The sequence below is a fragment of the Meleagris gallopavo genome, chromosome 6 (genome assembly GCF_905368555.1).
Source record: "Meleagris gallopavo chromosome 6, MGAL_WU_HG_1.1, whole genome shotgun sequence".
In the NCBI taxonomy this organism is placed as follows: domain Eukaryota; kingdom Metazoa; phylum Chordata; class Aves; order Galliformes; family Phasianidae; genus Meleagris; species Meleagris gallopavo.
In genome coordinates, this window is record NC_139409.1 from 9,930,017 (window position 1) to 9,952,055 (window position 22,039).

The window sequence follows — 22,039 nt, forward strand, 5'->3', positions numbered from 1 at the left end:
TTCTGATAGACTTAACAACAATGTTGAGCAGGGCAAGAGTTTTGGCTCACATAACACACAAAAATATTGGTGTGTGCTGAACCCATCCTCTGTATTCGTCACATTTTTCTGGATAAAATAATGGATGACCATCAGGGAAAGAATCACAATTGCCTTATTTGTAGTGTCACTGGGAAGATCTGGTTCTATCTTCCAGATCAAAGTAATTATGTATGTCACATGCTTAAGAAATTCCTTAGTGTAAACCAAGGATAACTGCCAGATGTAAAACACAGGACACACCACACAGAGTAGAGGCCAGTTATACTGGGGAGACAGTGACCTTGAAGAGGTAAGAGACATAGCGGGTGACTAAATGAATATGGAACTTCCCAGCCAGTGCAGAAGATTTCTCCTGTATGACTTTAGAAGATTATAAATTGGTAATTATGTTATATCAGAGTGAGACACCTGTGGCATTATTACGGGAGAAGTATGTAAAGTTCTGATACCAGAGTTGGAAGAACAGGAAGAGATCAGGATTCATAAAAATGAGAGAGATCAGGAAGAAAGTCTTAAGGTTCTTTATCTATTTACCAAAGATTAAGTTGCGTAGTAAAATCAAGATAGAAATGAAATTCTTTATTCTACATTAGAAAAATGTAATAAAATAAAAATTGGTGGAACATAAGGCCATGTAAACTCACATTAGAAATAAGACAAAAATAATTCAAAATAGGACATCTTATAAAAAGGCAAGTTTACTGTCATCACTTGGAATCCTGAAAGATAAAATGATATGCTATAGTCCAGACTAAAGCTATTAGCTTAATGTAGCTATCACTGGCTGAAAAGCTAGAAGCTATTAAAAAATTCAGATCAGATAGTTGCAGTGCTCCATCTGTCCTTAGAATCACGATTTGATAAAGATTCCTGGAGATTGCAAGTTAAATCCTGTATTATCCGTGTTTACTTTTTTTGATTAGTGAACAAAGCAGAATGAAAGACGCTGCAAAGTAATTTTTCACTGTAAGCAATAAATTGCATGCAGAAAATATGTATACAGTTAACAGTAAGAATTGGAGTTATTTTCTGAACAGAAGAAATCAATTTTGTAATATATTAAAAGTAAGCACTTGCAAACAGGATTTTACATTATATGACCAAATACTACTTCTGGAATAAAGAGTACATACTCTGCCACTAGCATGCATTTTTCTGAATTATGCTATTAATGTGCAGGATAAATGCTATGAATGCAACATAAAAGGGATGAATACAGTTCCCTATCAAAGTAACAGAAGTTACTACCTAGATATGGAAGAAGAACATTATGTACTAAATGCATATTCTTAACATATTAACATATTAACATATGTCTACAAAGAAGCAGCCAAAGGGAATCCAATGAATGTTTCTTAGTGAGAACCACTTTCTCTAAACAACTATTAATTCGAGCTTAAGGAGTGAAAAATCTTACCTGCAAACATATGGCCAGGTTAACTCTACAGCCGAGTGATGTGCTGACTGCCCGTGGATGGAGGCCAAGGTCTTTAAATAATTTTGAAAATGACTGAGTAAGGGCTATCCGAGGTCGTTCTTCAGCCACTACTACACATGTCCGTACACGTGAAAGGTCCAGACCTCTTGCCTAAAAAGAAGATAAAATGTTAACAAAGGCTCCAGGTGGGCAGATTTAGAGAAAAAAGGTCAGCAGTACTTTCAAGAGGAAAAGAGGTAGAAGTGGCGGTATAATTTCAATCCTTCCTTGGAGCTGGATGGCCAGATGACAGTCTAATAGCTGTAGAAGAGTAGACATACATGCTTGGCATTTCAATGTGAGCATTTAGGAAGAATTGGGCATCCTCGTTCTGTGGAGAAGCAAGGCGAATTTGCAGTATTAATTCAGAATGCCATTTAATAACAGCAAAGAGGAAGCATTTCCTAGCCTTGGAGAAACTGATTAGGAAATTATTGAGTGAGGATGGTAAGGGCTGGAGATAATGTAAATGTCAGTACCCAAGATCTAATTATTTCTGTAACATACTGGAAATTCTAGATGATTTCAGAAGCATAACTGTCTACCTGGTTTTTCATTTTGGCTTGAAAAAAAAAAAAAACAGAAGATATATCCTCATCTTCCATATAATACTTCTACGTATGCAATTATTTAACTGTAAGGGGCATGGTACATACATGTACCTCGTATAATCATGGAATTCATAATACACAATAACCAATATACAATGTATTACTCAGTTATCATGAACATTTGCACTTCCATTTTCCAACATATGCCTGTTAACAGACTGCAACACAGATCAGAAAGCTTAGGTAAATAAAAGCTTTTCCTTGATGTTTAAAAGCCCTGTGATCTGAAACAGGACTAACATTAATACTCAGCCTTTGGCAAGGAATAGTAATCATTTCTGTGGATGCTGCCCTTGCCTTTCAACCATTTCCTCCTCAATGCATGTGTTTAGCACAGCCACTATTGGCAGGGAAGACTCAAACACTGTGTGCATTGCAGATGGTGCAGAAGGACCAAACCACTCACCTTCAGTGATTCTGTTTGTGAACCGAGTCCCTTAGTACAAAGCTCCATGACCGAATAGGAACAAAAAGTGTCTCTCACTTTGTATTGACTCACAGCAAGAAGCCACAGAGCAGGATTGGTCTCCAGTTCTGAGGGAGGAATCAGAATAGACTGGTGTCCTGAATAAACGCTGTAAAGATACAAGATTTGTTAACACGTGCTAAGTGCCCGTGCTTTCAGATGTTTACAAGCTATGTGGTGCTGGAACATAAAGATCGTCAAAGTACACATGGATCCATGGTAATGCCTTGCAGTGCTCTACAGGCCCAGTAGTTTAACACAAGCCAAGTTCTGCCTTTTGCTGAACATTCAGAAACTCTGAGGATAAAGAGGACCGCAGGCAGAACGTGCTCCACAAATACTACTTAACTCAAAATGCCAGTGGACCTTGCTGTTAGAACCAAAGAGAGCAAAATAGCTGGGTTATTGACAGTGCTAATAAACAGCATTATAATATCAACAAAAATTATGTGTTGCCTACAAATAATTAAGATTGAATAATTACCATTTTAAGATACCTTGATTAAAAGAGTACTTGATTACTTAACATGGAAATAAAATCTCTCCTGATGAGGCAAGCAAGTGGATTGCAATTATTTTCAAAGGAGTAAATCTGTCTCCAGTTTAATAATACCTGGGGCTTTAAATTTCTACTGTGAAAGTTTAATGAACTTTTAAAACCCAAATATCCTACATCTTCTATTTACTGGATATCCAGAGAGCACCAGTGTTGAGAAAAGGCAATTACAAGGGTCCTGGAAGGAAATAATTATGTCAGAGCTAATTTCTGTGCTACTCAAAATTGTCCCCAAGGGAAAGAAAATCCCAGTTCGATGTCTTTATTTCCTATGGGTCCTACATTGTTCATTCATCTCAGACATGCTGATGTACCATCACTTTTACAGGCTCTTTCACATCTTATTCCATAATTTGTAGATACTTCAGAACATCATCTGAACTATCTGGTGATCACTGATCAGAACAGTCACAGCATAAACCCCCAAACCACAAAAATTCTGAAGAAGGACCGTAAAGCCCCAGAGATTTATGATGCACAGGAGAGAAATTCATTTGTCACTTGAAAAACTGAAATGCCACTTTGCTAAAGTAAAGCCATCGTTTTCTAATCCAAGTGCCCGAGGTAAGACACAAAATGGTTCTGTATTTTCAGGAATTTGAGCATCTCCGTAACACCTGACATTAGGAAGAAGATACACATCATGCAGTTTTTGAACATTTTCCATTCACACAATTTCCATTCTTGGCAAATGAGTGCCTCCCACTCCCACACCTAAGATCTGAGCGTTTTCAAAAGTTGTGCAGTTTGGAACGATCAGTGCACAACTTGGATGTCTTTACATGTAACATATATAGACATAAAAGGCGTACAAGTCCACCCCTAGTAAAAAGTAATAAACCAAACTGTTTAGGTCTACTGGAGTAGGAGCCAGAAGATGCCACAGAATATGTATGAACCACAGTTCAAATAATTTCATTTATCATACAATAAAATTTTGACTCTGACTGCTAGTCCACATTTATGCCACTCTTGATGATGCATGAGCTGTGAGTTGCCACAAAAAGACGTGTTCTGAGATGGATCTGACATAAGTACTTTAGCACTGGACAGTCAAATGAAGCATTATGCTTTCATGCTGCTTTTATGGAATCAGAAAAAAGTACGACTGAACCCTGAGTATGCACTTCATAAGTTCATGGAAAGAGACACTGGCAAAGCTACCAAAGTCTGAAAAGAGTGTGCCCTGAGTTCAGCTGACAGATCAAACCCAGCGAGGGAGCAGTAACAGATTTTACTATAAATACTACTTCACTCTTTCTTTCTCAGCCAATTCCATTAGGTTTTTCAGGGAGTATAAAGGGCTTTAGTTCCTCGCAAATTTAATATTAGCGCCCCACGGACAATCAAGTTGTGTGATCTGTCCAGTACATACACAATTCTTACACATGAGAAGCTGTAACCAGAAGAGTAAGAGCTTGGGATGGGCTCCAACCTGTATAAATATGAGATTTGGTACCAAACCTTTCCCCCTCCCTGAACTCTTCTGGTTGCTGCAACCACTATCAGGAAGAAAAACAACATAATCCTGCACAATAAGAAACAGGTTGCCAGTGGTCAAGTATGAGAGAATTATCAGACTGTTCAGTACCACACTAATATCTCGTAAAAGCCACTTATTCACCTGGGCAGAATGTTACAAAATAATAATTAAAAAAAAAAAACAAGCAAAACAACAAACTGTAATGAAAAATGCTTGCATCTACTCCAGAGTAATAAGGGAGACAAACACTGTCCTACTTTTTCAGTAAGAAAATAGAACACTGATTCCAAGTGCAGCTTACCAGGAAAGAATCCAAAATGATAGAATTTGGGAATACAGATTTATAATAATGACCAGTCTTCCAACCTCAGCAACACCAATGAGAGGGGCAACTGCCTTCGCATCTTGATAACTCAATGTGGACAAATAAGAAATGCTCTTCTGCTCACTCTTAACCTCTCATCACGAGCCATGCAGCACACCGTTAGGGAACCTGGGTTTGGATGCACAATTACCCCATCTTCTCCAGACTGTGCGAAACCACCACACTTACAATCAGATCAGACAACAACATGCTCTGACTGCAAACATCACTCTGTTCAAACAGATAAATGAAGATACTACTAGTACCCTTTCTTAGTTTTATAACCCCTAAGAAATACTGAAGAGTTTAGAATTGAAATGCAGAGCAGAAAGGAGGAAAATATCTATGGTGCAGAATCTCAGATGTGTGCTGTTCTTGTCTACAGACAACATAAACCTACAGAAAGATGATACCATGCCTGGAAATTTGATAATCAGCACAGGCTTTGCCTACTTAGCTTTAGTGGGTAAGATTATATACCTAGACAGTAGTAGTTCAATAAGCCATGCACATCACCTGATCCGCTACAGCAGTCGATGGAGCTAAGAGAGGTAACACAAATACAAATTTCTGGGGTGAATGTGCCAGTTCCACAGGTGAACTGGTTTATGCAGCACCTGGCCATGATGATGTCAGGCAGGACTTGGCTCACCTCCCTGAATTAATCTCAGAAGCACAATGCAGGTTTTGTGAATCACTCAAGCAACAAAACATTCCTGGTAGCCACATATCCTTGCAATTTTTCAGACATTATGCTTCCACATTAACCCCAGAGATGCTGTCACCAATGTTCTGGTGCAGAGAAGCTGACGAAGAAAAGATCCTCCTTGAATCGCTAAATGAAGCTTGTCTACCACTCTGGTGCTTTCAAACAGCTGTGGAGCATTTCAGGGGGTTTGCTCAGCATGAAAACCAACTAACAAACAGAGGACTATGTGCTTGAGCAGAATGCAGTTGTGGAAGGATGCTGCATAAAGCCAGATATGGTCTCAAAGCTATAGGAACTTTTGTCAGTGTTGTCTCTGTCTAACTCTAGGTGTAGTAGAGATGTGTTGCAGGTATACATGTGGTAGACTTAATCCCAAAAACAAAGAAAGGAACAAACAGTGCATCTTACCTTCATGAAAGAAAGATGGGTTGTTATGCTGTCTCTTTGCTGGTACCAGAAGGAACAGCACTGTGAACACTGTAGCCTCAGATGGGATATTAAGAAAACTTGGGGGTTTAAATATAAATTGTGGAAGTTAAAAATCACCACTCTGAAACTGGAACAGCATACGAGGTATCAGAGTCAGAGCAATTTCAAAATTTAGTTCTATAAGCACTGGAAAGGAACTGAAACAAGATCATTTATTCCACTTCTGTATAAATTTGTTGCCATGAGAGTAAGTCTGTCTCCAGATGTCTTATAACAGGAGCAGACACAGTGCAGAACTGCAGAGGCTTTCTGACAGAGCAAGACGTCTGTTTATCAGTCTCCATCACTTTTAGGAGTAGGCAAGAAAAGACGACAAAAAAGGAGAACATGCCTGCATCACCTTGTCAAAGTGACTTTTTGGGATGCAGATGTAGAATGAAATGCTATTGTGGCTGAGATGGGAGATCATCATTTAGAAATGCTGTCCTTCTTCAGGGGACGGAGAGGAAAAGAGTATTCAGGTGGGGGACAAAGCCTTGGATTTTGGCAGTGAGTGAAAAGCCTTGTCTGCCTGCACTGCGCAAGGGCTGCCCAAGGACAAGAATACTCCAGGTAAATGCACCACAATGTATTTTGCTATGATGGCACCATCTGATCACAACTCTGGTTCCATGGCCTGGCAGGCTGCTTGGCAGCATACAGAGATGCTTGGAAGGACATCTTGGCAATTAACTCTTCTATTGAATCAAAGATTTACCCCATGTTGTGCTAAGGCCGATTAACAATAAAGTCTGAGGTTTTATTACAGTTCCAAAAAAATTCAGCAGGGCAATAAATGTTGACAAATGGCAACTGCAGTTTGGAATTCTATTCTGGCAGGCTATTAACTTGCTGCTGCCATCACTTCTGGTGTCCTTCTCAGGTGATATGAGCTGCTTTTTAGCTGCAGGAAGTGAGTACAAGTCTTACAAGTATATGCATTTCATTTCTGCATTTCTAGGGTGATATTTTGCTCTAATTGATGCGGGACAGATATGGGTATTTTGCTATCAATGGCATTTGGTTGGGCCTAAAACAATTCAGTTGCCTTGCAAATACTTCAGATTTTGAGACAGCAAGCTGAGGGAATCTGAATGGGACTGAGGAAAAACCTCCACAATCACCTGGAGCAGAGCTGGTAGGCCATAGGGGAGACCACAGGGGAGACTGTCTGGGTATATAATCTTACCTAGGCATCATAGGACTTGGGCCTATCTGTGCTCAGCATCATTCCAAAACAAAGAGCCTTTATCTAAATATATTTGTTTCCAATTTGTATTAGGGGAAAAAAAAAAAAAAAGAAAAAAGCAGCTGAGAACAGCAATCTTGCCTTGAACAAATGTTTCCTGCAGACCTCTGATGATGCCTTCAGACCTTGCCTAACTCCCCCAAAAGTCTGCACACAGAACTCACCCCATCTGAGATTAGCTGGATGTTACTGACATCAATGTCATTTCTATGGGTACTGGCATTAGAGACACCCTAATGTCGGCAGAAGTTAAGTATGACCAGCCTGGTTCACTGCAGTTCTGTATTTGTTAGCCATTGCTTAGCCTTGGGCCTACACCAGTTACTCATACAAGTTAAAAATGCCTTCAGTCAGGTGTAAAGTCAGTGAAGTTAATCTGCTGTGTTCATATATCAGAATAATGTAGGGTTTTCAGTTGCTCTTGAACCTCCTATACTTAAGATAGCTTTAACAGACCTAGTGCAATGGACAGAAAATGCAAATTGCCTCTTCCACAAACTGCCAATGGCCATAGGAAACTGGAACACTCCTGTGTGTGGCAGATGTACTATTAGATTCCTGAACCAGTTATGCACTCTGCAATCATTGAGAGATGGCTATGTCCATATCCTGCATTTCCCATGCCAGTATTATTTTTTTTCTGATGTGGCACTTGGTCCTCTTTATGTAAACCTGCCTTTAATTTGATATGTGTAGGCTGGAAATAGGGTGAAATTCTCAAGCCTGGCAGATATCTTCAGGTTAGCCTGACACACCAAATTTCTGTAAACTGCAATTCTCTCGCTAATGTTGTCATCCCCTCCTTGCATCTTGCACAACCCCACCCGTTTGTTTAACAAGAAACCTTAAGGTCTCCTGTTGCAGAAACTACTCTGCTACACCACTGGATGCTTGTGGCTATGGATGGGGTAGCAGGAATGGGACAGAAGGAAGCCACTTCATCACACCTTACCTGGAAAGCTTTCCCAGGACAATTTCATAGCACCTACATTGACCAGTCGGCCACTGTGGCCTGGAAAGTCCAGTTCCTCTGGTCTATTTTGAACCTTATTGACTTACACTATTATAACCACAGTTTGAGCGTTACTAATATATAATTTATTTAAAATCATGAATTTTGTTAACTTTCATTTCAGAATACTATTTTTCAGTATAGAACCCTACTATGAGTACAATGGAGGGAGAATTCTTATTGCTTTGCATCACTCAGCAACTATCAATTATATATATAGATATTGGTATATCCTTACCAATGAACTGTAGAACTTTCTATTCTGCTCCACAGTAATCAGCATTAACACTGGGACATCTTAATTTTGGGAAACATTTCTGAGCAGTTGGATTTAGTTTCATTTATTTTTACACTGAAAGACATTTACAACTTTTAAAGCATATGATATGTGATATGCAGTGCAAGGAAAGTTAGAATATTCTGATTACCCTCTCAGAATGGATAAATAACACTATTAAAGAAAAAAATGAAACAATAAAATAAAATATTTTTTAATTGAGTCATCAGTAACAAACTGTTAAAACTAGAAGGTTTGGATTTACAAACTCACATAGTGCTGATGACGTTCTGTTATATTTCCTTGGGACAAAGTTCCCAAGGAAACTCTGCTGGAGCATGCAGCCAGTTTAGAGGGAATGTGATAAATCCTTTTTTTTTTTTTTTTTTTTAAATGTATTGCTCTGCTTTGCAAGGTTTCTTTTCTTTATTATTTTATACCTTTTAGGCCATAAAATAATAAATAAATTAAAAAAAACTTTGCAAAACTATGCAATATATTCCAAACTTACCAAAGGGCTGGCTCCATGCTACAACAACTTTCCTAAGCAGCTTTGACCTCACAGATTGGTACATTCTGGGACACTGCATAGGAGCAGGCCAGAACAATGTTTAAACACCTACAATGAGGACAAAACATTAGTTTTTCTTTCATTGCTCAGTCAATGCCTCCTTCAGTCCAGTTAACAAAGGGATTCAAACGTACTCCTCATTTTAACTGCAATCAGTAGAGTGGTTGCTTTCTCTTCCTGCTGGGTTCCTAAAACAAAAAGTTCCTATTTAACTCTCAAAACCCCACAGCTGATGAAAAATTGAAGATCTTACTTCATTTCCATGTGCCATAAGAAGTATTAATTTAGCTAATGGGACTGGTGACAGACAACCTTAGCTTTCCAGTAGAATCCTCTGAGGTAGAATGTGGGCTGAAAAACGTTGGAAAGTATTTTGATATGCCAAACTACAAAGATTAAAATGCTAAGTTGCAAAGTTTTAAGTTAGAGAAAGTAAGATTCTAATAAGCTCCAGGATGTATTTTTTTGCTATTATAGAACACATCAAATAATATCCATTTCTAAAATAGTAATGAAATGGAAATAAAGTTTGCAAGAAGAATTAATGAAGCTGTATCTGATGTCAGCTTTCTCCAAATGACAGACACAGTTCAAGCAGCCTGCAATCTTTCTGATTTTACAGGAGAAGAATCAGTGACAAAGAAGAGACTGACACAACGGTTCACAAGATTAGAGTGTTGCCCTGATTTCTGTTCCTTCAGCTCCTTCTTTTCCTTCCTTATCTTTGAAAATGGTATGAAATCTTCTATTTTACAGAGTACCACAGAGCTTGATTCTTTCTCCCAGAGGCCTGCTGCCTTGTTCATAGTCAAAAGTCTGCAAAAGGCTGACATTATCAGTGTTGGTAAGGACCTATGGGCAGCAAATGCTTGCTCATTCCAAATACTGTTCTCTAGAATAAACAATTTATGTATTGATGAGTTTTGCAGACACCATAACATATTCAGTTTTTTGGCACATCAACATTTATCTGTGTTCTATGGTTATATAATGATGTTCCATAGATGTTATTACTGGATATTCCATGTTACACATTACCCCATTCTCCTTAGCTGAATTGTCCCATAGCACTCTACAGTCCTTTCATGGTCTTAACTCACTGAATGCATCTCAGCAGATTTAGCTTTGCCAGTGAATCTGACAGCTCAGCACAGGAAAGGCCTAACAGTGCTGACACATGAATCTATAGAATAAATATGCAGCTAACTTCAAAACATTTTTTTTTTTTTTAAATCAATTTATAGAGTTATTTAATTAAAATCTCAACATGGTAGAAATGTTTTTTGAATCTTCAGTATTTTTGTACTACAAAACCAGGAAATTGGAATAACACTTTTTCAAAACAAAAAATAGTATTAGGGCAAATATAGTTTAAATTAAGGACTACTGATCAAGAATGAATAGGATAATAAATGGCCCACTTCATACTTAATAACAAATGTTTTAAAAGGCAAGGGCAATGATAATGCCAATAGAGTGTTTTTAAATGAACAATACTTGCTGAAAATAAATTGCTGCAGCAGTTCATAGAGAATGTTTCTTTCAAATATTTATTAAATTGGTAAAATGCTTATCCAGAGCTGCAGCACTTTTATTGCCCCTGGGTTATCTTAATTTCAGTAACTAAAACCAGCAGTACTGTTAATACCAAAGAACTTTCCATGGATAAAGATGCTGGACTACTGCAGCCTCTAATATGTCTTCATAAAACTGTGCTCCATTAACATTCCCATACCTTGCCCTTTTTGCCTCTACAGCAACTCAGCTGTCATAGAAAAATCAAAAGAAGAATAAAAAAAAAAATCAATGGAACTGCTTTCAGTGCTGAACTGTAACCTCCCTGGAGTGTAAAGATTGACAGAATTGTTAAATTTCTAAATTTCCTCTTCATAAAAAAAGCTGATTCACATTTATCTAGAAATATTTTTTATAGCTTTGCTGTTGCCATAGAAGTACCTTCTGTAATAAAACTCTTAGACAACTCTATAAAAAAATCGCATCCATGTGTCTCACAAATGAGCAAGTCTCCCAGTATCCACTTGTGCTTTCGGATTACAGAATGAAAAAAAGGAAACCAGGAAGCCACTTCCTTAAAAGATACCTTGATAGAGTACTGTCTTCATCAAATAAAACTAGACAGACTTGGTGGAGAGAGCAGGGAAACAGCAGGAGTTCGATGAACAGGCATGCTGATGCTCTGCACTCCTCAGCTTAAATACCTACAGCCGTGTCCCACTCAAGGCAAGTGTATTCTCCATACAGCATTCTCCATACAGCTTCTGGCAATTCTAATTGCCTGTGTTAGTCCCAGAGGTACCATCCATTCCTCCCATCCTGACTGTTGTGTTATAGTACAATGGAAGTGATATTTTAAAAGGTTGAGGAGAAACCTCACCTGCAGAGGCACCAGAGGACAAACCCAAGTCCACAGTAAGGATCCAGACAGATAGCAACTTCTCTGGAGGGATAAAGCTCACACTGCAGCTTAATAGAACGACAAAAGGCACTAGTGGCTGCATGAGACATCTGAAAGACAATAGAAAAGTAATTAAAATGATCAACTATACCATTTGGAAGACTCATTCCCAAACTGAGCCTAAGTGTTTAAATCAGTTACAGGATGAAGAAAACAGATATTGACTTTGTGCTCAGTGTAAATACACGTGTAATTTATAACTAAGAAAACAAACTTTCATTCAAGAGGACATCCAAATAACCATGAAAGGGATGGAGAGACAGAAAAAATGATAATTTTGAAGTGATTCAGGGAGAAAGCTGTGTGTGGTTTGAAGATGTCCTCCAAGCTGTATGCAAACCTAATGATAATGAGCTAAACTTTCTGGAGGAGCAAAGGAATGAATGACCGCAGGACACGAATGTAATTTGAAGTACTTTGTTGATCTTCAGTCATATATTTCAAAGTACGTACTTACTTATACAATAAAGACAGAATATTGTCAATACACTTCTTAAATTAGAGAGGTTTTTGTATGCAAAATGGTAGTAAGAAGCAAATCATTCAGCAGCGTCCAATAGACAGTAAACATTCTTGTTAACCAGCTCCTAGCTGAGAAACAGGCTTTTTGTTTCTTTGTTTAATCTTGAGAGCTCTCCAAGATAAAGCCAATGAAAAAAAGAAACAAAAACACTCATCAAAACGGTATTTTTCTGATGCACTCTTTCTAGTAATTTTAAATTTCCTTACTGACAACACCTACTGTGTTAGGATGTTTCCCACAGACTCACCCATTCTGGGTTAGAAGTTCAAACTACAGTGGGAACACAATAACTTATTTTAATCCTTGTCCTCTCTGTTAATAACCAGAAGCACACCTGTGTTAGAAGGACAGCCTAGATAGGATTTAATTCATCTAACCTTTGATCTCTGCTACATATTGGCCTAGTTTCCTTAAACACTATTACAGTCAGTGGAGGAGATCAAGCACCTGATAGGTAAAATTTATTTGGTCCTTAATAAAGAGAATAAAGTCAGTCAAGATGTGACTTTTACTCTGCTGTCTGTGAATGCCATAACTGAAGCTGAACATGCTCCAAGTGATGCACTACGACCAGATCAAAACATGTGTCCACACTGTGAATGACTGCAGTTTGAAGAGATTAATTCTTCTCTAGATCAATCAAGATCATTTTTTTTCCACAGAGGATTAAACTGAACTCTGAGGGAAAACAACTGCTGTTATTCTGTGATTTTTTACACCTTACTGGTTGCAAGCTAGGGAAAAAGCTGAGAGTAAACCTATGCGGAATTTACTACTTCCAAAGTGACTATAGAACATCTAACAGCTTTCCAGAAGCCATGTAAATTGTTTAGCCATTGTTTTTGATTAATCACCACTGCATTATGACAAGCCTTGTGGCCTCTGGTGATCCATCCATAATTAATTAATCACAGGCAATGATCTAGTTGATGGCACTATTTATATAAACTTGCTGATTTAGCAATTTGAAAGGTTTATGATATCTGGGGCTAATCAAGAATTCCATGAGATATTTATCTGTATTTCCTTTTAGCCACATTAAATTCTTCACCTTGCCCTAGCCTTGACTATCTTTAAAGCTCTCCCAATATTGACTTTGTATCATTAGTAGTCAGTTCTACAGGTCTGATAAGACGGAATTCAGATCTGATTTAATATAGATGAGTATGTCTCAAACAATCATTTAAGACTCCCTGTTGAGGAAATGAAGACTTAAATGACATTCACCTCCATTAAAAAATAGATGTTTCAAATACACCAAAGGAATTACACTCTGAAAGTCTCTGCTTCTGTCTGTTGACTACTGAGGAGTCCAAGGACTAGTCCATGTTTTAGTAAGTATAGTGGTTCATCGTCTCAAGTTAGATGATATCAATCTTCTAGGAGTGTCTGATACATAACCATAAGCCCACTCAGCCATTTAGCCATTAGTCAACCTTGGGCAGATCATTTCACTTTGTGCTTCAAATTTTCCACCAAAGAACTGGGTAAACAATGCTTTCTTTTTTATAGTTTTGTTTGTTTACAGTTTCTGAAAATAGATGGATGATGTCAAAGTCATCATAGTCCCTGGATATGCAACAAATAGGAGTAAGGAAGTAACAGATAAATAATATGAGAGGAATTTTACCTCTGCCTGTGCATTGCTGAAACCAACAATAGAATTGTTGGTTTCACGTGTTACAAGCCAGAAAAATCAGCTTCGATAAACTGTGTTGAATGTTGGAGGAAACGTCAGAATAGAGATTTAAAGAGCTCAACATGCCAAAGCTTATCAAGTAAATACATAAACACATTGTTTGCTGATTACATTAATCTTGTACAAGGTAAATATTCCAGAAATGTAACAGTTCCCACAATTAAATGAAGAAGAGAATATTCAAAACCAATGGCCAACAGTTAGGCTGCAATGAGGAACAAACAATAGATGGGCACTGGAGCAAGTTAGAAGAGGGATGACCAAATCTCATTTCCTTCATAAAATAGAATGAATAGATGCTTCTGTTAAAGAATGTTTCAGGCAGATGAGCCGTTAGGCTATCTGCAGGCATGCTGGAGCAGAAGCTAAAAACTTCCTGCACGCTGGATAGTAGTATGGAAAAGCCAATAAAGCCAATTTAAAGTAATCAAATAATGACTGTAAGGGAGGAAGTAACTCAACTTCTATTACCAAAAATCAATAGAATTTACAAATATTCAGCGATGTACTTACTACCTGCCAGCCAGGCATGGGAGCAGGAATGCCAACTGTTAAAAGAAGCTCCTACCTTTACCCCTGCTAGCATTCCAGTTGTGGAGACACTGAAGTCTAGGTAAGCAAGCGTTTCAGGGTTTGAAGGTTTGTAGATCTGTGCAGGCCGTTTCTTTGGCAAGTCATCTAGTGAAAATAAAGAATGAATGGACGTATCTTACTCCAGTGACAGAAAGACCTCTCAGTGCTTGACAAATAATGACAAAAAGAGAGCAGAGCCCTAGCCTTGGCACTCACCTGTATCTAGTACTGGAGGCCACGTTCTGACATCCACTGCTGCTGCCGCCTCTCGCGACCTTAACAATTTACATATTAATTGTGTAGTCATTAAGCAAGCAGAGCGGCTCACCTAGGAATTTAACAAACAAAGAATAACACAATGGGATGCTGATTAATTCTTCTGAAAATGAGTAAGACCATGATTTGTTTTATGCCAGAACAGGACACAGATATATTAGTCTTATATTTTCTAATCAGAAGGTGAAAAGAGTCACAAAAAATTCAGCTCACAAAGCAGACAAAGCCATATGAGTTTTACAAATTACATTAAAATTGCGTTTTGAGCAGAGTATTGTAATGAAACTAAAGGCACCTTAGTGGTGAGAATGCAACTTTTCCAGTGCATTAGATCACTTATCAACCCAGGATGCCAGTACAGAAGACTGTGACCAGAACACTTCCTATATCATGATAATATATCTTGGTTTATAAACAATGTTTTAACATAAACCAAAACCTAGCCTGACATTTATATGAGCATTTTTACTATCTTTAGTCAATTTTATGTTACCCATATATTCCTGATTCTAGTGCTAGTGATAAAGCATTGGGAATTCTTCTGATACTGTCAAAAGTAACTCTAGACCAAAAATTGTGCAAGTTCCACTAAGAAATGGAGAATTTACTGTAACTACCATCTGCTCTGAATTTTAGATGATACATGCTGAAGCTGCTCTCCTTTTAGATCCATTAAAAAAAATATCTTAGTAGCAACTACAAGAATATTTCTTTCTGATTATAAAAACTCAGTATTTTAATTTCCACAACGTCATCCCTCTCCAAAATGAAAAAAAAAAAAAAAATGTGCAAAACAGAGCTGAGAGTTTTTTAAGACTGGCATTAATATCACTAATAATGTCCAATATTTTATTTATAGTCAGTCTTTATGTCTTGAAGAGACAATGCTTGCAAGTCAGCTTATACCTGCCCTACTTTATTCAGTGAGAAACAAGTCAGACCTGGTTGGTCTATTAGACATCAAAGGAGAAACGAGAGAAACAATATAATTCATTTTATACAACTTTAACAGCTTTTACATGACTTTAACAGCTGATGTTTAAAAACGCCAAGTGGCAAAACACCAAACATCCTGAAGACAAAAGGCCATTTTTTCATACCTCTACTGACATTTTGAGGCATCTGATACAGTGAGGAAAGAACCAAATTATAACTATCTCTAGTTGAAATTATCAATAAAATCACATTTGTTTCAACTTCTGTTATTTCAGAAATTTGGAATTCCATTCAACAGATTAGGAACGCAATTACTTATGAGCATCAAAGATAAAATGTGATCAGATGAAGCCAAAATACCAAAATAAAGTATTAAATAAAAAGCCAGAGTAATACTTCCCCATACAAAAATAGAACCACCAACCAATATCTTCACAACATAACTTTGTAATTGCTTCAAACTGCAAAACAATTGGGTTTGCAGAGTTCAGCATGAGCCAAGCTAAGCTTTCCATTGGGAAAAGCTTTTCCATTGGGACTTTTATCGATGTTGAGCGTAGCATTGCCAGGTGGGGAACCCTACCACGTTTGGCATATTGTTAAATTTCCTGGACGGTGTAGCACGACTGCAGTAAAACGTTGACTGTGGAAGTCAGGAAGTTGCATGCTGTCAAATAGCATTGACTGTGAAGCACGCTGAAATCTTGGAATTCTGGAAGGAGTACAACTCTTCAATCTATAACATCACCTATTTAACTGTAACTCATTATCACTCATTTAACAGTAACATCACCCAACATCACCCGTTTAAAAGTAACCCATTCATACTGTTCCCAAATACTAGACCACTAGGACACAAGTCCACTGCACATTTCATCTGCTTGTGCACTTTCAGATGCCTGCTCACCTCCACAATCATCTTCACAGTAGGTAACGTTGTCGCTATGTTCTGGGGATGCGGAGGTCGAACTGTTATTGGCACACAGCCTGCATACAGGCAACCATAAAATGCAGCAATCAGGTCTATTCCTGCATGAAGAACAAAAACAAAAATCCTCCCCTGAAAATCAAATCATTTAATCACAGACATCTATGTCAGCATAAATATTATTTGGGATTCAACTCAGAAGGTTAAATGAGTGACTAAGTCCTTTAACAGACTTCTTTTTCAGTCCCTTGTCAGTATTTGTTCAGCTTCACTGATTACTTTCAATTGCACTGTTCTCCTGAGCATGAAAAACCAGTGACAACACACAAAGCTGAAGCCAGATATCATCATTTTGGTGAGCTCTACTTACATGACCAGGAAGTAACTGGTAAAAAGACTGATTTCTACAGATGAATTATCTTTCTAAATTCCATTTACACACAAATGAGTTTCAAGAAGGGGGGTGTCCCAGCAAAAGGACAAGGGAGTACTATATTTGTTCCTATCAGTTGTATAAGGAACATCTGAAGGTTTATTAGACATTTTCTTTCTCGTGCCATTTTTAACTTCAGACATACAGCTTTGACTTATCTACCTGAAATTTCACAATCAAAAATGGAGCCTTGGCTTTGAATCCCTGCTCCTAACATAAAACTAAGCATTCCTCCATATAAATATTGACTGCAGGTGTCAGATTGTGGACACTTCAGGCCACAGAAAGAAGCTGAGCTGACAATAGCATAAAGACCCTGTGACTTCTGTTTGATGGTTCTTTCGTTCTGTACGCAGGCTGTGCCAAGATAACAATGGGGACTGTTTTACTCTTCCACTGGAAATAGATCTGGAGTACAGATAGGTTTACTGCTCTTCTGATAGTATGATTTGTGCAGGGCAAGTGAAAAGCATGACATAAAACCTTACGTTTAAAACACACATTTCTTTTGTGGAAAAGGTTTCCTCATATTAACCATTGAGAAATCGCTTAAAAATGATAATGATTTAACCATCATCTTGCAGTCCCTTTTTACTGAAATATCACAATCCAGACTTAAAATGGAGACTCTTTATTTCATCAAGACATACAAAATGTTAAAGATAAAAGAGCAGTACTAGATCAGAAATAATTTTGAACAAATGTCAAAGATGGTACTGGTTAATACAAGCTTAAAGTCCTTATGTCAAAGTAGAAAAATTCAAACCACAGAGCTGTGTAGGTTACATATACACAAAATACTGTTATTTTTGGGTATTTCTTAATCATCTGCTATTTATCATATTTTTGCTCTAATAAGGTTGATTACTTCCCAGGTACTGCTGCTTTATCCTCATGAAATGCAGTACTTTCAAACAGGAATTTGACAGGTGAACCTAAGAACGCTCAGCAGATGGAATATTTTAGCAGAACCACAGGCTCATAAAATACAGTGTTTCTAGCAAACTAAAGGCAAAGAAGTGAATTACTGTTTAGATGTGAATGTTTATAAGAAAGGGGTTTTAAAAGTACCACTTAATATGAACCCATAGAATATAGTATCTACGTTCATACTCATACAAGAAAAGAAAATCTTTAAAATACATTTGACTAAGTTCAGAGAAATGCACATACGACAAACATTTTGTGTATTGCCAGTTCATCTGGTTCACAGGCTGGTAACACATGCACTGCACTGTTCTAAAGGCTCATGAAAAACTTTTGGGAGCATCAAGGTGCTGAACATGGTTCTTTACCTGGTGGGTAAACCAAAGCCACATGGTCTCCATCTTGCAAATGCCCCCTTTCCATCAGCATGACAGCTATCTTCTCTGCTCGCTTATGTAGCTGGACACATGTTAATGAGTTGGCTATTGTTCCCTGCACAGGAAGAAAGATAAACGTCACAGAAGACAATGCACTGCATTGATCTTTGTTCTCCTCTGCAGCGTAGAAACTACTGGACGAGGTGCTGCAGTTTCCTAAAGCCACAGTATGTCACACAGTCACCTTAAATAAGGAAACTTTCAGTCTTATGCCAAACTGTAGCTGGAGAGAAAAAGGATGTTTGTCAAGGAAAGGAACATTCTCCGTTCCTCTCCCTGTATTTAGTGTCCTCAAAAGCACTGCCTTTCTAACCAAGGAAGTCACAGTAGCTTGCCAATGTCATGATCATATAAACCGTACTCCTCTTGCTACACATGCAGCATTCCTGCTACAGCCAGGAAAGTGCTTTTGTGGTCTTCTGCAGCAATCTGGAGAATCTGTGGAGAGTAATCCTGAAAATTGCATCTCATTGTCTGCATCTTGGAATGAAGCCAAATGGCACAGGGGAAATACTTTCAAAGATGAGACAAAAGGCATCAGAGAAAACAATACTTTGTGACAGGGGAAGAGAATTAGTCTAGAACGAAAGCTAAGCACATGCATATAAATGAAAGAGAAAAGACATTTATTGAATTTAAATAACTCTGGTCAGTAAGCCAAAAAAATTAAAAACAACAACAACAAAAAAAAACAACAGAGTTTGGCAATTAAGATAGCACCGTCTCAAAATTATCAAACAGACACAGTGTTTTAAACTGAATTCTTGCACTCTCTGAAGAGATAAATACATGCATACATACAAACACACATACAGAGATATATATATGTATGTATCACAGAATTCACTGCAAGAGCTCACAACTCTGAAGAGAAGTCAAAGAATGAATGAGCAACCAGGAGACTGACTGCTGCTAGAGCTGGTCAGGCCAGGTCTGGGCTGGAGTAAAGAGATAGGGCAGTATGGGAAAGGGATGCTCTGCTGTACCTCCTCTGGGGTGAAAGAGGATTTCAGTCTCTATCACTGCTCTGATACATCCAGCACATATCACAAGCACTTGAAAAAGAGAAGATGAATAAACAGATAGAAAAAAAAAAAAGCTAACATATTCTTCTAAGAAGTCAGTGCATCAAAAGTGTAATGCAACACAAAAAAATACTGTATCGTGATAGTAATAAGGTCTTCTGTTTTACAGAAATATTCTTTGAATTATATTAAAACAGGGCAAGAAATGCTACGGATTTGGCTTGACTGCTGATTTCTATTCATCAGCACTATCCCTCATACCACCACAGCACATATTGTTCACAAGCTTCAGAGAGGAGAGAGAGCAGCTGGAGAAAGATCTGGAAATAGGGTCACAGCATGTTATCATGCACCACTTGGCATTTAGAAATGTCACACCTCAAACACTGTCAAGAAAGAGCTCAAGATAACAGGAAAAAAAGATGCATTTCAGGCGATTTTAATTTGTTTTCTGGATAGTTCAACTAAGAAAACTTTTTCTAATGACACCATGACCAGCCCTAAACGTGGCCAAAACAATCCAACATCTGAGTAGTCGCTCACAGTAGACATTCCAGTAGGAATGTACTTGTATTCACTTTCTTCTTTCAAGACATTTTCTGCTTCAACAGTCATGGGGAGATGGACCCTTTTGCTTCCCCACATACACCAGAACCACAAGTCTTACTGACATAGAAAGGGAATTGCTGCAAATCACGTATATTTGGGCAAAGTTCATTTAAGAACTCTGGCACTTGCTGCAGGTGCACAGGAAGAAAGGCAGTGTTTATACGAAGTGCTGGGAAGAATTCTGCTGTTGGTGAAGAATCGTGGGTAAGCAGAGATAACTGTTCCCTTTGGGTTTCATACCTGAAACCCATACCATAAAAACAGGGCACTGCGCTAAGTTAGAAATTTAATTTCTCAAAATGCTTGGGTTACAGGAAATCTCTGATCTCAGTGAATTTCCATTAGTCATCAACTGTGAGATGTGTGGATGCTTGAGAACAGTGTCTACATAGAAGATGCAAGATAGACAAAGAGGGAAAAATTACAAAAGAACTAAGATTCAAGATGGGTAATAAAATTTGCTTTGGCTAAAACTCACCAGCCCTGTCACTTCTTTCCATTAGACACTGAATCTCTCCACAAAACAACAAATCTCTCAAATTTCACAAGAGGACATACTCCACACTGGGAGTATTAAAGGAGTAGAGAAACTGAATCTCAAAATTGAACTGTTTTTCACTTCTAAGGAACAATCAATTATTTCATTAATCCTCACTCTCCACATTGTATCCTTCCCTCCCGCTGTCTGAACCCTTGTGCCAGCAGGCAAAGTCTGGCATTACTTAGAGCTGAAAAGCAACAGCCTGTGTGGAGGAGACGGGACAGCATGGTATCTTTCTCATAGCATCTCTGCTCCTCACTTACAGGACAGAACAATCCACTAATTCAACGTTGTAACAGTGCACCTATGAACAGCATTCTCTCTCAACTTTTCTGCTTTGTTGCAGATGACTAAATTACTACTTCACCATTGTCTGTAAAAAATAGAAATCTTCACATAACACTAACTACTGCTCTGAATTAAAACAAATTAGCTTAATGAGTCATTTGTAGCCTCAAACTGAACTTCCATACCACCAATGTAATATGGGCTATGGGAACATATCCTGTAAGTACAATAACTGGTCATCTAGCAGATGTTCACAAATTGCTGGAGGTTTATTGTACCACCTACGTTGTTCAGGGACCATACGGGCTAAGAACAAATGCCAGCTATTCCAGGTGGCACAGGTGAATATCTCAAGCCCTTCCTTTCCATAAGACCCTCACATACTAGATACGTTTCCCAGTTTTGACAGATATGTCTGTAGGCACTAAGGCAGGGTGTTTTGAAATCAGGCTTTCCTGCTCTTCAGTGGTCTTGGGAATTACAGATTTGTCATCTACAGTTGTCTAGGAAGCCTGTCAACATCCATTCTCAGTAAACTTGAGCTCTGTACCTTTTGATACGAAGTCATTCATTTTTGATAGTCAATGAAATGTTACGGCAGGCTGGCATCAAGCTCTGCAGAGAGATGCACAAGTGATCCTCTGCAGACCCGGCTGGATTCTGAACACATCTCTTCTCTTTAACTCCTTTCCCTATTCTTGCATCTCCTTGCAGATGGCCCAGTCTCAAAACTAATAATCATCACTTTATGTAGAAAAAGTGCTTTGATTTCACCAAGCTTGTGCTTTTCAAATTAGAAACTAAGATTGTGAGCAGTACTAAGAACTACTCTTTGGTATCAGAATGAAGAGTATTGAAATAGATTTGCAGTTGCAGCTCACCCATATGTATGTGGTAGAAAAAGAAATGAGAAATGTGTAAGATTTGTATAAGATACAAAACCAATCTGTATTTTAACATTTGGCAATTATTATTCTCTTTTCCTCTCTGCCTCCATGGATAATAAATATAGCAGCAGGGTATTAATGGAAAAAGAAACAGAAAGAGCCACGTCCAGACACAGTGCAAGCAGGTGCAGCTGGA

The 22,039-nt window shown here is 38.1% G+C and overlaps 1 protein-coding gene across 5 annotated transcripts in view; it reads right to left on the minus strand.

Moving 5' to 3' along the window:
• DIP2C (DIP2 acetate--CoA ligase C (putative)) overlaps positions 1-22,039 on the minus strand; it is a 290,423-nt gene that overhangs the window by 35,113 nt on the left and 233,271 nt on the right. For all 5 annotated transcript variants that reach the window (XM_085227048.1, XM_085227047.1, XM_085227045.1 and 2 more), the window contains 7 exons: positions 18,425-18,548; positions 16,676-16,797; positions 14,773-14,884; positions 14,552-14,661; positions 11,681-11,811; positions 2,537-2,705; positions 1,460-1,630 (listed from right to left, as the gene is read on the minus strand). In XM_085227048.1, the coding sequence (XP_085083174.1) occupies positions 1,460-1,630; positions 2,537-2,705; positions 11,681-11,811; positions 14,552-14,661; positions 14,773-14,884; positions 16,676-16,797; positions 18,425-18,548 (939 nt within the window). The remainder of the gene's footprint in view (positions 1-1,459; positions 1,631-2,536; positions 2,706-11,680; positions 11,812-14,551; positions 14,662-14,772; positions 14,885-16,675; positions 16,798-18,424; positions 18,549-22,039) is intronic.